Source organism: Petaurus breviceps, unplaced genomic scaffold, assembly GCF_028583685.1.
Source record: "Petaurus breviceps papuanus isolate PSGF00001 unplaced genomic scaffold, PetGlider_PUasm1.0 186, whole genome shotgun sequence".
Lineage (NCBI taxonomy): Eukaryota > Metazoa > Chordata > Mammalia > Diprotodontia > Petauridae > Petaurus > Petaurus breviceps.
In genome coordinates, this window is record NW_027185798.1 from 31,856,314 (window position 1) to 31,871,599 (window position 15,286).

The following is a 15,286-nucleotide window of genomic DNA, read 5'->3' on the forward strand; positions in this document are numbered from 1 at the left end:
TTTTTGCAAAGTTTGAAAATATTAGAAGGAATTGTTCTTTAAATGCTTGATAGAGTTCACTTGTAAATCCATTTGGTCCTGGGGGTTTTTCTTTGCAAGTTCATTTATGGCTTATTCACTTTCTTTTCCCAAGACTGGGTTTAAATTCTCTATTTCTTGTTCTGTTAACCTGGGTATTTTATATCTTTGTAAATGTTCATCTACTTCCTTTAAGTAGTTGGTTTTATTGGCATAGAGTTGGAAACAAAATTTCTTTTATCCTTTATTTTTCATTTCTGATATTGGTAATTTGATTTTCTTCTTTCATTTTTTTAAATCAAATTAGCTAATGGTCATCTATTTCATTGTTGTTGTTTTTTTGCCTTTTGGCAGGCAATTGGGGTTAAGTATGCCCAAGGTTACATGGCTAGTTTTTTTTTGTGTGTGGGTGTTAAGTGTCTGAGGCCAGAACCAAACTCAGGTTCTCCCGACTCCGGGGATGGTGCTTTACTCACTGCGCCACCTAGCTGCCCCTATTTCATTGGTTTTTATACAAATTTTTTTTTAGCTTTGAGTTTCTGTGGGTTTCTACTTCGTATTTTCTTTTTCTAATGTTTGAAAGACAAAATCAAATAGGAGTTAGGGAGAAGGGGGAGAATCATCCCTATAAACTCTCAGATGAAAAACAGGCTGGCTAGTCTTTGGGAACAATATCCAGAGGCTGGAAGATTTATAATAAGAATCAAAGACAAAATTGAGAATGTAGCCATTTCTGAGAGCTGGAAATTTCTTAGAGGATGTGTCAGCTGCTAGTCTTCCAGCTGAATCTCTTCCTATAATCCCATCCCAGTACCTGAGCTTGTTTTTGACATTTGGAGTCTCAGCCACGATGCCAGCATAGAGCCAGACCTGATTTCCATCCTTATACTTGGCCACCACACGGCTGCCTACATACAACTTGTCTGCTGGAGGGTGATAGTCATAGGCAATATGGTTCCCAGACAACAGGCTCTTCCCTTTGTTGTCAAATTTGACTTTGAACTTCCTTCCAGCCCCTAAGTAAGGAAAAAAGGCATCAGTATAAATGTCAATTCACAAATCATAGAAAAAGAGCTCAGAGGGGCCTTAGAGATCACTTCATACATCCCTCTCATTTTATACATTAAAAAAAAACCCCAGGGGCAGCTAGGTGGCACAGTGAATAGAGCACTGCCCCTGGAATCAGGAGGACCTCAGTTCAAATCTGGCCTCAGACACTTACCACTTACCACTCATGTGATCTTGGCCAAGTCACTTAACCCCAATTGCCCTGTCATCCCCCTTTAAAAAGCAACCCTCCCAAACCCCCCCCAAACTGAGACCTAATCAGATGAAGTGACTTTCCTAAGCCTCACAAGCAGTAAGGGGAAAAGACCACATTTGGGCTGAAGTCCTCTGACTCCAAATTCAACCAACACTCTTTCCGCCACACGTCACTATGCTAATTCCTTACACCCACAGTCCTGTGCTTACTTCTAGACAGAGACATAGAAAAAGAGAAGAGATAAGCCTTACATTCTAGGGCTTCTACCACTAAAGGGGGAAACAGCTCCTGCCTAAAGGAGTGCAACAGTTTAAATGGGAAGAGAGAACACATGTAGGGCACAAGAAAGTCAAATAACCATGGTGATCTGTTTTGACTGGATACTAGAGAGATAAGAAAAATGCATGGAAGAATCAGAATTTGCAGAGAGGCAAAGTCTCCTAAAGTGGAATGACATTCAAGAAGTAGGACCCAAATGAAAGCTTAGGGAACACAGAAGGCAGGTTTTGTAACAGCAGACAAATCATCTGAAGCAGAAAAAAAGCTGGTCAAGAGAGTTCATTGGTTGGTGAGTGTCTGGAAGACCATAATTAGATGCTTAAATTTGATGGGAATAGCAACTAGGAGACCCTGTAGGTCACTAAAAAGAGGATCAAATGATGCTTCTGAGGCACAGGAGCTGACTATCTAAGTAAGGGCCCCGATGCCCAGATGCCTCCTCGTACCACTGACTTTCCCCCTGGGCGGTACATACCAACTGTCTGGATGGCAATGAGGGTTCCCTTGTGCCATGTCTTGGTCCTTTTCTTGCCAAGGATTCTCATGCTGACAACTAGGTCACCATCCTTACTCAACTCAACAGGCACTTGACCCAAGGCTCCTAAGGAAGAAGCATTGCAACAATGAAAAATAACATTCATACAGCACTTTTAAGTCTTAAAAGATCTTTGATCTCATTTGAAGCTCACAACAACCTGTAAAGTTAGTGCTATTATTTTCACAAGACAGATGAGGAAATAGGCTCAGAAGCGAAATAAGTCATCTACAGCTATTAAGTATGAGGGGATTCAAAATCAGGTCCTCCTGATTCCATGTCTTGCAGACACTACCACACCAGACTGCTAGATATGTCATCTTTGGGGTGAGGTATGAAGAAGGGAAAGGAGTAGGAGAATCCTGCCCTTGGGCCCATGGATAGATTTTCAGGAAGTCATGGAAATGGGGAAAAAAATGACATCTTTATTTCAACAGAATCAATTTCCTTTATAATGTTATGCATTTTTATGTATTCAAAAATATTATTCTGGGCTCCACAGGTCTCATCAGATTACGAAAGGGGTTCTACCGTGTTTCCCCGATAATAAGACACTGTCTTATTATATTTTTTTGGACAGAAAAACACCAGAGGGCTTATTTTCAGGGGAGGGCTTATTTTAATGAACATTGACAGCCATTTTAATAAACAGGTAAATGTGAACAAAAAAATGTACCTTTATTCAATAATCAAATCACTGGGGAAGAACAGGATGATGTGCTCACTGCTGCAGCTCTGATTGGATGCAGCTCGGAGTGCAGCGTGCGTTTCACGGGGGGGAGGGGGGGGGAACGGTGCATACAAAGGGTACCGTAATGTAGCGCAGGGGATCACCTTCACTACAGTAGCAATCTCAATAGGTCTTATTATCGGGGAAACACGGTAGAGAGCAAACCCCACGATTACCAAAGCCACCTGGAGGGAGCATAAAGTCAAAACCTACAAATAATCTCAAATCCTCATCTAAAAGTGCTTCATGTCTTCTTGGCTAAGAGGAGTCAACGGTGGTTTTTTCCTGTTCACCTCTACACTGGGGAAGGTTTCCAGGCTTTGTAAAACAGCCTAAGGTCAAGTTGCAGGAGGTGAATAAAGGGAAAACTCATGGATCTCAGTGAGCCACTATATTCCAGAAACAGTGCCGAGGCAACCAAGACTCAAAAGTAACTATAGAAAATAAGCTGGACTGGATTGTGAGACAGAGAACTTTAGTTAATGCCAATAAAAAATGCTGGTTTTTAGTAGATCACAAACAACTGTCATGCTACCAACACAGCCAAGGCTCCGAAGAGGGAGGATGACACCAGCTAGAGGGCAGTCTTTGCATGGCTTTCTTCAGCATCTCATGAGTCTGACCTTTGTTCAGATCCTGAGAACTAGTCTTCTTGTTGACAGCATCCATGAACTTTTGGACATCTTGGGCTGACTTCCTCAGGGCAGCCATAGCTTCTCGGAGCTGTAGGACAAAGTTTGGAAAAGCAAAAAGTTTTGAATGAGTATGTCTTCTCTCCATGTGCAGAACTAGCTTGCCTTTCAAACAGACTGAGCTGTAGTGAGTCAACAGGATGGCCAGCTTCTTGGCAGGACAGGCTTCTACTTCCTTACCTGGCTCAAAATTCAGTTCTTCTAGGAAACTTTCCCTGATTTACCTTGTTTGACTCTCCTCCCTCTTTATATCTGCATCTATCTCTGACCCCTCACTTCCTTCAAGACCGAGCTCAAAGCCCACACTGCCAGAGAGCCTTTCCCAGCTCCTTATACTGCTTGTACTTCCAAGAACACCTTCCAGGTACTCTCTATCTTATATAGCTATGTGCATGCTATTATATTATCCCCATCATATTAGAATGGAGGTTCCTTGAGGGCATGATTATGTTTTTGCCTTTCTTTGTAGTAAGCACTTAAATTCTTGTGGACTATCCTGCACTTGTACATCTAACTTATTTACATAATGTTTATTTGTAAGCCTTTTTTGGTCATTTCCATGGGTGTGATTGCTGTCTACCCAATTCTTAGCATCAAGAGCTTCTTTTGTCTTCTCAGGTGTCTGAAACAGGTCTCCACAAATAGCAGGCACTCAAATGTTGCTGAGTGACTCCATCCTACAGCTTCTTTAATCGTCTTGCCTCTTACTCTCTTAGTTAACTCACCTTCTGGTCCTTTGGGTTCCTACAGCCTGCGTCACCTGAGGGTTTAAGAGAAAAAGATACCCTTATAATTACATTTTCTATAAATAAAAAACTAAGCCTAATCACCCACTTGCAATGCAATTTTCACCCTTGACACTGTTTGAGAACCTTTGCTACTAAAGGTCACCAAACACCTCCTTGCTCACTGTATCCTCCTTTGTCATTCTTCACAGTCAGAACATGTGACATTGCTAAGCATACCATCCTCCCCAAGATTCTCACCTGCTGGATTCTGGGAGGTGATTACTTTCTGGTTCTCCTCATGTTCTGACCAATCCTTTTCTGGTTTCTCCTCCTTTCAAGCTCTTAGCATCTTCCAAAAGGCTTTTTCTTGGGTCTTCTTCAATTTTTACAATCTCATTTACTCCCATGACTCCTCCTATCCTTTCAACTCAGAAGATCCCCAACTGACACCTCCAGTCCTGTCCTCTTCCCAAATCCCTACTAGACATCACTATCTAAAGTTACTGAAAGTACCTCAAACTCAACATATGAGAAACAGAAAACATCTTTCCCTTCAAATTGACTCATCTGTCCTGTCTATTTCTGTCAACAGTAACTCACCCAGTTACCTCACCTCAAAATGTCAGTGTCATCGCTGACTCTTCCCTTACTACCAAACAATTACCAAGTTGTGCTAATTCTACTTTCAAAATAGTTATGGATCTGCCCCCTTTTCTATTTTTATCATTGCCAACTTGTCATAAACTCTTATTAGTAACTACCTGAGCTACTGCAAAGGGCCCCTAACTTACAGGCCTCTCCTCACTTTACCTTCCTAATGCACAGCTCTGATATCACTCCTCCACTCAAAACCCTTCAGTACTTCTCTTACTTGGGTTAGTATTTCAGAAATCAAGTTGTGGTAGGTTCTCTTTCCACTAATACAGATCAAAATCCCTTTGAGAATCCTGGGTCACTCCCATGCCAGGTTCTGGAGAAGGGCTTTAGTGGAGACAACAGCTCCCTATTGTCTATCAAGTGATTTTAACTCCTTCCACCAGGGATTAAGGGTCCTTCACAACTTGTTGCCTATCCAGCTTTATTACATATTACTTACTACTCCTGTCCATGTGTACTATGTTCCAGCTAGAAAAGACTATTCCTAATTTCCTGTTTGTGTCTAAAACGTTCTTCCCTCAGGCTTTTGCTTTTAACATATCTTCACCTATTGAAACCCTATCCAATTTAGGGTTATAAGATCACAGATTTAGAGCTAAACAGACTTAGTGACCATCTCATTTTATAAGTGATAAAATGAAGCCCAAGAAGGTTATGTAACTTACCTCACATCACTCAAGTAATAAAGTGGCAAAATTGGGGTCCTCTGAATGCAAATCCTCCACTCTTTCTATTCTACCATGTTCCAGAGAAAATGACGCCATTTCTGACAATTTTTCAATGATTCCCCAGTTGGGAAATGACTTTTTTCTTCCTCCAATCTCCAAAAGCACTTTTTCTCTCTTATTATTTTCTATTCTGACCTACAGATTGCACATTAATGTCATAGTATTGTATATTTATATACATGTGTTCCAACCTATTAGATTGTAAGTTCACTGGAGGACAATGTCCTACCTTTGAATCTTCTCCAGTGCCCTGCAAAATGCATAGTAAGCACTTAATAGTTAATAGTTACTGAGCTGCTGTCCAACAATGTTACAGGATGGGGGGGAGGGTGTGGTTAAAATCAGAAGGTTGACAGTCCCACCTACAAAGAAGGATGTGCCTTGTATGTATTTTATATATACCTAATTATGTATATGTTGTTTCCTCCATCATAATGTAAACCAGATGCCAGGGACCAATTTCCCTTTTTCTTTGTATCCTAAGTTTAACACAATGTCTGGTACATGATATAATGCTTAATAAATGCTTCCCATTTAGGATTTTTTAGACTGTATCTCAGTTCTTGAAAGATAAAGATTCCTGATGAGGACTCTGAAGAATAGAACCTTAAAGGAAAGGTAAAGTTCTAGATTAGCACATAAAACCAAGATACAGATGTAATGATTATTCAGGGTCTTCTCTTTTCTGTTTCTTTGGGATTGGTTCTAATATAGAGCTAATTGTCAAATCATTGAAATGCAAACATTTATCTGGTGCCTAGCATATGCTAGGTGGATACATCACAGGCCCTACTCTCAAAGACCTTACGATCTGAGGGGAAGAACAAGTATACAAGTAACTTGAAAACAAGGGAAAGGGGGCTAAATGTGAAAGGGACGTTTAGGAACAAGGTTCTGAGAAATGTGAGCAGAGAGAAACTTCTTGGTGGCAATGGTGCCATGTCAATCTTCTTCATACAAAAATCTGTTCCAGGACCACAGATTGAACCCTTAATCTTGGCCAATTTTCTATTTGCTTCAGATACCACTTATCAAAAAGGGTCCTTGTGTCAATCCTCAAGTATGTGGTGCTGTCTCTTTCACTACTGCCTGCTACATGAATCATTTGCTTCACACAAATGGTTTTATTCTGACTCCCACTTGCTTTCCTAAGTTTTAGTCTTCACTCACAATATTTTCCTGACCTAAAATGGCCTCTTTTGTTTTCTCCATACCTGTCCAAATACTACTCACCCTTCAAGGTGGAACAACTCCTACTTCCATGAAGCATTTCCTACCACTCCAGCTGGAAATGATAACGTTTTTCTCTGAACTCCGACAATGCTCAATGTCCATACCTCTCCTTAGGAATTAATCAACAGCTACTCCCTCAACTTATCTCTTCTCTACCTCAAAATTTCTTTATATCTTTACTGATCTCTTCTTCCTCTCTCTCCTGTATCAGAGCATAAAGAATCCCTCTCATCTTCAGAGGTTAACACTTCCACCTCTATTAAACCCAACTCTTGCTGAATTTTCCTGGATCTTACCCTATCAAATGACTCCTGTATTTCTCCTTCAGTTTCAGTTTCTTTCACTTTCACCCACAAAGAAGCTTAGCTTTCCCTTATTCTTAAAATAAATTTCCTTGATGTTGCTACCAAAAACTACTAGTATCATCTCCTCTTCCCCCAACCTCCAATTTTTAAAATGTTAAAATAAAATAAAAATTGTTATTTATACCTTTTGCTTTTATGTTTTGGTCATTTCTGGATATGACCCACCCTTGTAACAAAGAAAAACTATTATGCAAACACAACTAAGACAGTTACTTTTTCTGCCAATGTATGAAACGTTCTGTGCCATTTGTCCACCCTGCATCTGCCAGGAGGATGTAGATTTCATCACCCGTTCTGAGATGGGCCATTATGATTACTTAAAGTTCAGGTCCCTTCTAGCATTATATTGGTTTATGTCACTGTAGTCATTAATTACATTTAGTTCATTCTGCATCTGCTCATACAAGAATGTTAGAGGGTAAGCTCTGTGAGGGCAAGAACTGTCTCACTTTGGTGTTTTTGTCCTCAGTGCTCAATGCAATGCTTGACACACAGCAGGTGCTTAATGAATGCTTATGGAATGAGAGAAATCTATGTTTCTATGAATTCTTCATATTCATCATTTCTGACTGCCTAATTACATCTTTACTCTTAAACTTACTTTTAAACCTTCTGAAGGGTCTGAAATCATTACCTCGACTTCCTAATGAAGTGATTAAACCCCTTAAGAGTTTTGTTCCCATCCCCCAACTCTATTAAAATTTCCCTCTTCGGGTGGCTAGGTGGCTCAGTTAGTAAAGCGCCAGCCCAGGAGTTAGGAGGACCCGAGTCACACTTGCACATTTCTCACACACACACACACACACACACACACACACACACACACACACACCCTAGCCATGTAACCTTTGCCCTCCAAAAGGCAAAAAAAAAAATTTCCCTCTTGAAAATGAACACCTCAGATACAAAAATCAAACATGCTTCTGTCCACCCTCATTCTCCCCACCCTCTCTGAACAGCTGCTCCAGTTAAAAGCTTCTAGATGTTTCCTCTTCCCTTGTTTCCTAAGGACACGACATTACTCTGGTTTATCTGCTTTTCTAATTCATTTTTGCTCTTTCCCCCCCCTTTTTGTCCTCCAAATTCAACACTCAATGATGTTCTATTACTGGTGCTGTTCTCTTTATGCTTTCTCATAGCTTCCCTCACTCACACAACATAACAGCAGCTCTCCCCCTTCTTAAATTATCGTGTACACACTTAGTTGTTTAAAGGTTGTATCCCTTCAATAGAATGAAGGCCCTTACATGTAGAAGCTCTGTAAGAGTTTACATTCTTTGAAGACAGATACTTTGTATTGTTTTTATATTCTCACCCTAGCACAGGGCCAACTGAGAAGATCCTAAACAAATGCTTACGTAATTGGAAAATAATCAAGCCACATGAAAGCTCAAACATAGAGTTAAAGGATCAAATATAAACAAGGTTGTCCATTAAACCTGAGACCTCCTGGTCCTAGTCCCTGTCCCTCACCTGAATCAACACTGAGGACATCATCATCCTCATCGGGAATCTCAATTACTTCTGTGGGTTTAGAGGCTTCATCTTCAGAACTGCTCTCTCGATACTGCAGCCCCAGTTTGGAGTAGAAATCCTTTACCAGATATTCACAGTTAGTCACTGCCCTGGCATTGGGACACAAATGGGGAAAACGGTCAAAGCCAGCAAGAGGAGTAGAGAGGGAGGGCCCTTAAAGAGTTATGGACATACATAGGTCATTCATTTTTAGTAAGTTGTCTGTAGTTCAGAAGGTATTTTCCCATAGAAACAGTGATCAAATATAAACCTCTTTGTGAACTTTAAAGAACTATACAACTGCTGGATATTGTTATGAATGGTGTTTAAGTTTTCACAAGAGCCCACATATAAAAATTATAGGTTATATAGTGTTTCACAGTTTATCCCCTGCTTTCTTTACAAGGACCCTATGAGGCAGATAGGCCAAGTATTACTATGACCCTTTTAAAGATGAAGAAAATTATATTCTGGAAGCTAAGTGACGTGCCCGAGATTTTTCAGCCATGAAACGTTAGAGCTAAGAAAGGAGCTCAGGGCTTCTGACATCATGTCCAGTGCTCTTTACACCACAGTATGTTGCTCTCAATACAGTTCATTTAACTCATAATGTGTCTGAAGTAGGAAATTAATATTTCTATTTTAAGTATAGCTTACCACCATGTATAATTTCTATTGTAAAATGTTCTGTGTTCCAATAAGGGTGCTATGGACAACATCTTGGGGAGGGTGGTGTGGTAGGGGGAAGAGGCTGAAGCAGATACTAGAATGCCATCATTTATTTATAATACACACACTTAAAGAAAGCCACTGCCTCAGGTCAGTTATTAATCTGATATTCTAAACTAGAGAACAAAAGGGCAGCTGTGCTAGAATAGGGATAGAAAGGAGGAAGCAGGAACTAAGACTCTGGACTTGGAATTTCTTGTTGCTTATTTATACATACAATTTTTAAAAAGTGTTTACAAGTAAGGAACTGACTGTACTAGAATGAGACGCTTGAATAACACAAAAGATGGAAAGCAAATTTTCATATCTATCTTCTTTGATCTCCACCGAATTATGAAGCTACCCTAGGCCACCATGCCTAAAATATACTTACCTTGACCTATAAAACATGGAAATACTTGAAGGTTACTTCAGGTCACTAAAAGTTCTTTTACTTTAAGAATTCATGCCTGAATGTCCTATCCATATTTATCTGTTTTAGTGAGTCTAGTCTTAGATCACAAACTCTTAATAAAGGGGTCATGAGTGGCCACTTAGTAAATGCTTTTCCAAAATGCTGATGTCTCCTCTCCCCAGCCCACTCCGTCCTGACCTGGATGCTTCATCAAAGAGCTCATCAACATGGGCGACCTCAGACTCTTTCTGCACCACCCAGGTTTCCAGCTCAGCCAGCTGTTTCTTGCGCTGCTTTACACAGTCCATCTTTTCCAGTTCCTCATCAATAAGTTGCCGAAGTTCTTCCATGGAGATGCCCAGCTCCTCCACCACAGCCTGCTGTAGCTCCGCAATCTCCTGAGGGTCCATCCCAGCTGCTGCAGCAGTGCCCAGACCAAAACACCCAGGAATGGAAGTCATGCCTGAGGTTCTCTGGGCAGGACAAGAAAACAGGAAAATGAACCATGACCACAGTTAATTGGGAAATCCATTCCCCTGCTGCCTTACCCTCGGATAATCCAAATATGCTTAACTTTGGATCCTGTGCTATCTCCTGCACAAGGAGTATCTGATCTATAGTAGTAACTGGCTGATAAACCAGGATGGAATTGAAGAGGATGGAAGAACATTAGGGATATAGTCCTATACCTACACAAATACCTATTTTACTAGGGAAATAGAAGGGAAGGGAATAACTATTTCTATAGTGCTAGGCACTTTGCTAAGCATTTTTACAAATATTATCTCCTTTGGTCCTCACAAAATCCTGTGAGGTGAGTGTTATTATCAACCCAATTTTACAGTTGGGGAAACTGAGACAAACAGAGATTAAGTGACTATACACACATCTTATTTTAATGGTTTTAGTCTGTATTCTGAGCATGTATATACATGTCAGTATTCATGTCTTCAAGAGGCAGTGTCAAGATAAGGAGTCCTTGGAGTCAAAAAGACTTGAATTCAAATCTTGCCTGTGGCACATACTCTAGCTGTGTGGTCAGAGACAAGTCATTTAACTTCTCAGTGGCCCAGACAACCCTATAAGACTCTAAGTTAAGACGAGCTGAAACTCAGTATAAGAGTCCAGAAAAAAAAAAAGATTCATGTCAGTTTCTAAGTTTCTAGAAGTAAACCCATGAGTGTATCAATTGTTTTTTTTTTTTTGGGGGGGGGGAGAGGAGAATAACTAAAACAGCACCACATGCAATTAAAAGGATGCATTCCCTTCACAAAAAAAAGATACTATTTCTTTAAAGTTTTAGTTCTTTAGTGACCAATGAGATCAATAAGAAAAGAAAGCGTGCTATCATCAGGACAGCTGTCTTCACAGGTGGAAGGTGAGATTTGATCTTCAGGTTGCTATTTGTGTCTTTGCTTATGGTAACATATTTGCAAAAGCATCACTACGTTTTTGTTATTTGATGCTTCTATACACAAGTGACACTGAACCATAAGCTTTCATAATAGTATATACCTCATATGATACTTTTTAGGAAAAACTTTCACGTTTGGAGGGACAGGAGTAACTTTTTGAACATCTTTCATTGATAATTAGTCCCTTAATCAAAAAGCACTTGTTAGGGCTTGGCTTTTAATTATATCACACGTCTTTATCCCTCTTCCTAACCACAGCAACCAGTCTCCCCTGCAATGAAATGAGTTTGCACTCCCTGAAAAAAGCAACCACGGGCACAGAGAGAACCTGCTGAGAGGTGGCGGGAAGCAGCCTGGCCCTACCAATGGGCTGCGGATGCGCCACATCCGGGGCAGGAAAGGTAGGGACAGTCAAGAACTCCAGGTGATTGATGTCCAGACAAGGTTCACACTTCAAATAGTTTGGGCAAAAACAGTCACGTGGTCCCCCCAGCTCTCCCCCCCCCCCCCCCCCTCCCCCTCCTCCCCTAAAAGGCCCCCAGGGCCCTGTCAACTCCCTCCTCCGCCCAGCCGACTTAGGGCCCGGCCGCCCCACAGCCCCCTCGCCACGCGCGCTCTCCCGCCGACCCCCGGCCCAGGGGCTGGGCACGCCCTGCGCGAGTGCAGCCCCCAGGGCCCGGTCCCTGCTAGTTACCTCTTCAGGCTCCAACTGCTCCACTCCCCATTCCTCCCCCGGTCCCCAGCGTACCACGATCGCCCGACAACCGCCCCTCAGCCCCTTCCCACCACTCAGACTCACGCCTCGGGGCCGGCAGCGGCAGGGACTGCGAGGGAAGCCCGAGCTGAGGGGATAAGGGAAAGGTAGGCTGGAGCGGGGGGTCGGGGGGAAGGAGTGGTGAGAGGGGGAACGCAAAGCGGGACGGACGCCGGATGTACGGCCCTCATGCTTTTCCGGTCCCGACGATGGCGGCCGGCCGGGTTCAAACCCCGGCGGGGTAGCCTAGGCCTCCGCCTCGGCAAAGATACTAGATGGCGGAGGCGGCCCCCCCAACGTGTTAGAAGGCGGGGTCTTCTGGGGGCGGACATTGCAGAGAGTTAGAGAGGAAGGGCGGGGAAAGCAGAGGATGGGCGGGGCCTGTCTTAAAGGGGACGCCGCCTCTTGGGTACTGCCTACTGAATGATTGGTAAGGTGGGGTATGGGCTCTGAGATCACGTATTCCGGCCTTGTCTTTTTACAGAGGAGGAAACTGATACCAGAGAGGCTAAGGGATTTACTCAGGCTCAGTCAGGCAGAAAATGGCAGAGCTGGGGTTCCTTCCTGGTGACTCAACGAACCAGACCCTTAGAACCCTCCCCATCCCCTGGCAGAGCCAGCGCCGTGCAAGTGTGAAACTACACATACAGCGTGGAGCCTTGGCTATGTGAATTATTTCCTTTTGATCTACATCTAGCTTCCTTTCTATGTATTTGTGTGCACGTAGTCTCCCCTTTAGATTGTAAGCTCCTGGAGGGCAGGACTGCCTTTTGCCTCTTTTTGTATGCCTGACACATGTAGGCACTTAGTAAATGTTGATTGATTGATTGACCCACTTCTTTCCACCAGGCTGCCACTGTTGCCGAGATTTCCACCAATTTTCTGATCATCCTATCTATTTAAAAGGCCAGTTGCTCAGTAGAAGCCTTGGGGTAGGGAGGAAAGGGAAAGGTGTCAGTAATACCAGTCTGTCCTAGCTGAGTTTAATTGGTCCTGACATTAGCTGAGGCACGCGGCATATTCTATAGTGTATACTTTATCACATTTCCATTTTTGCGGACTTGAATAAATGGGTTTCTTTACCACTCCCTATGTGTGTTCATTGTGGAATTGATATTTGGTGGGAAGGGAGTTAAGCCTTAAATATAAAACCCAAACCCTCCTTTTCCTATTAATAAACAGTGAACAGAAGTTTATTTTCAACCTGAAAACCACATTCTCTAGCCCAGGCCTGCACAACTAGCCAAATCTTTGGCTTGTTGCAAGGGACCTGAGGGCCAAAAGTTGTACAGGCCTGCTCTAGACTAATCCCATTTAAAGAAGAAAATAGACATAATTCCAGCCTGGCACTTCCCCTCTCTCTGAGGAGAGCAGAGGGAACAAATTTCTGCCCCAAATCTCTTGCTTCCCCTTCTGGCAAGAATTAAAATCTCCCTTGGAGAAGGGTGGAGGAAGAAGAGGCTAGAGATATCAATTGTCTCCCTTTGAGCCACAAAATGATACCCTCAAGGCTACACCTTCGAATAGCCCTTGTTACAATTAAAGATTTTTCAATTACTTTTGAAGCTGGTTTGGGCTGCACTCTCGGGCATGTATGTGTTTGACACATGCTCTAGACAAGTCTCTAAGGCTATCAGCTGCAGAGGAGGGACTGACCTGCATTGAAAAACAGAGTTTCCTCATCTAGTAGTTGTCTATACCAGGAAACTCACAGGTTCAACCTCTATCCCTATCCTATGGATTGTAAAAAAGTGTAGAATGTGTAACCAGGAACAGCCTGATCTCAAAGTTGAAGGATAAGACTTCTTTGAACATATTTTTCCATATAAACACACCTAATTTGTAATACCTCCTTACAATAATTAGTTCATTCTATGCACAGAGAGCAATATAATGGCCTCTAAGGTCCTCATGATTCCCTGTTCTTTAGTTTTAAGAATTGTTTTTAGATCAAAAGTTATGAGTTTAGTCACAGTTGCTTAGAGCCCCCAGTTAGGAACATTCCTAACATTTAGGCAGAGGTTGGGTTCTATGCCTAATTTCACATTTATACCTATACCTAGTTAATCCTTGGCTTATTTGTGGTTGAGGCAAATACCAGTTTATTTTTTTTTTTATTTTTTTCCTTTTTGGAGGGCAATTGGAGTTAAGTAACTTGCCCAAGGTTACACGGCTAGTTTTTTTGGGTGGGTGTTAAGTGTCTGAGGCCAGAACTGAACTTGGGTCCTCCCGACTCCAGGGCCAGCACTTTACTCACTGCGTCACCTAGCCACCCCAAAAACCAGTTTATTGTAAAAGTTTGGGTTACAAAAGGGCAGATTATATTATCATGTTAATGGATAGAGAGGCACAGGAGGTGAGCTGGGAGAAAAGCTGACTTTTTCTCAAAACTTCCCTCCACCCAGGGCTTCTGCTCTGAGATACCACATTGTTGCATGATTGTGAATCCTGGACAGTCTACCATTGCCATGCCAGGAAATTGAATCACTTGCATTTGAATTGTCTTAGGAAGATTTTGAAGATCACCTAGCAGGATGAGATACCAGACACTGAGATTTTTTTCTCGAACTACACTGCTAAGCATTCAAACTCTACTGCAGAGAGTGCAACTCTAATGAGTTGGCTGCATTGTTCAAATGTGAAACATAAGCTTGTCTAAAAGACTATTTTATGGAGAACTCACACAGGGCAAGCATTCTCAAGGCGGTCAGAAGAAGAAGAAAGAGGTTTCTTTTTTTATTTTTTTTTTGCTTTTTGGAGGGGGAAGGCAGGACAGTTAGGGTTAAGTGACTTGCCCAAGGTCACACAGCTAGTTTTTGTGTTGTCTGAGGCTGGATTTGAACTGAGGTCCTCCTGACTCCAGGGCCGGTGCTTCATTCACTGTGCCACCTAGCCACCCCAGAAAGAGGTTTCTTTTAAGAACTTTGGAATTGATAGTGTGACAATGGAGACACTGGCACAGGACTGCCCAGCATGGCTCGCCCTCATCAGAGAAGGTGCTGTGCTCTATGAGCAAAGCAGAATTGAAGTAGCTCAAAAGAAACTTGAGATGCACAAATATAGAGATTCCACCCCAAATAGTCACATGGATTCTTTGTGCCTGACCTGTGGTAGAGCATTTGGAGCTCAAATTGGTCTGATCAACCAGAGTTGGGCAAATTGTAACTTGACTGTAACATAGTGATGTTATTTTGGTCCTCTTCAAGAAAGGAAGGACAACTACAAACCGAACAACCTATGGAACTAATGA

General features: G+C 42.2%; 2 protein-coding genes across 6 annotated transcripts in view; both read right to left on the reverse strand.

Moving 5' to 3' along the window:
• SETDB1 (SET domain bifurcated histone lysine methyltransferase 1) overlaps nucleotides 1–12,331 on the reverse strand; it is a 27,050-nt gene extending 14,719 nt beyond the window's left edge. For 4 of the 5 annotated variants that reach the window (XM_069090051.1, XM_069090050.1, XM_069090049.1 and 1 more), the window contains exons 1-7: nucleotides 12,082–12,330; nucleotides 10,066–10,340; nucleotides 8,703–8,854; nucleotides 4,244–4,278; nucleotides 3,450–3,549; nucleotides 2,037–2,162; nucleotides 833–1,034 (exon numbers count right to left, since the gene is read on the reverse strand). In XM_069090051.1, the coding sequence (XP_068946152.1) occupies nucleotides 833–1,034; nucleotides 2,037–2,162; nucleotides 3,450–3,549; nucleotides 4,244–4,278; nucleotides 8,703–8,854; nucleotides 10,066–10,328 (878 nt within the window). In that variant the 5' untranslated portion in view covers nucleotides 10,329–10,340; nucleotides 12,082–12,330. Of the gene's footprint in view, nucleotides 1–832; nucleotides 1,035–2,036; nucleotides 2,163–3,449; nucleotides 3,550–4,243; nucleotides 4,279–8,702; nucleotides 8,855–10,065; nucleotides 10,341–11,976 lie in introns of all 5 variants that reach the window. The other variant, XM_069090048.1, reaches the window with a different exon arrangement.
• The window catches only part of BNIPL (BCL2 interacting protein like), a 479,949-nt gene that overhangs the window by 141,934 nt on the left and 322,729 nt on the right, over nucleotides 1–15,286 (reverse strand). The gene's annotated exons all lie outside the window — the stretch shown is intronic.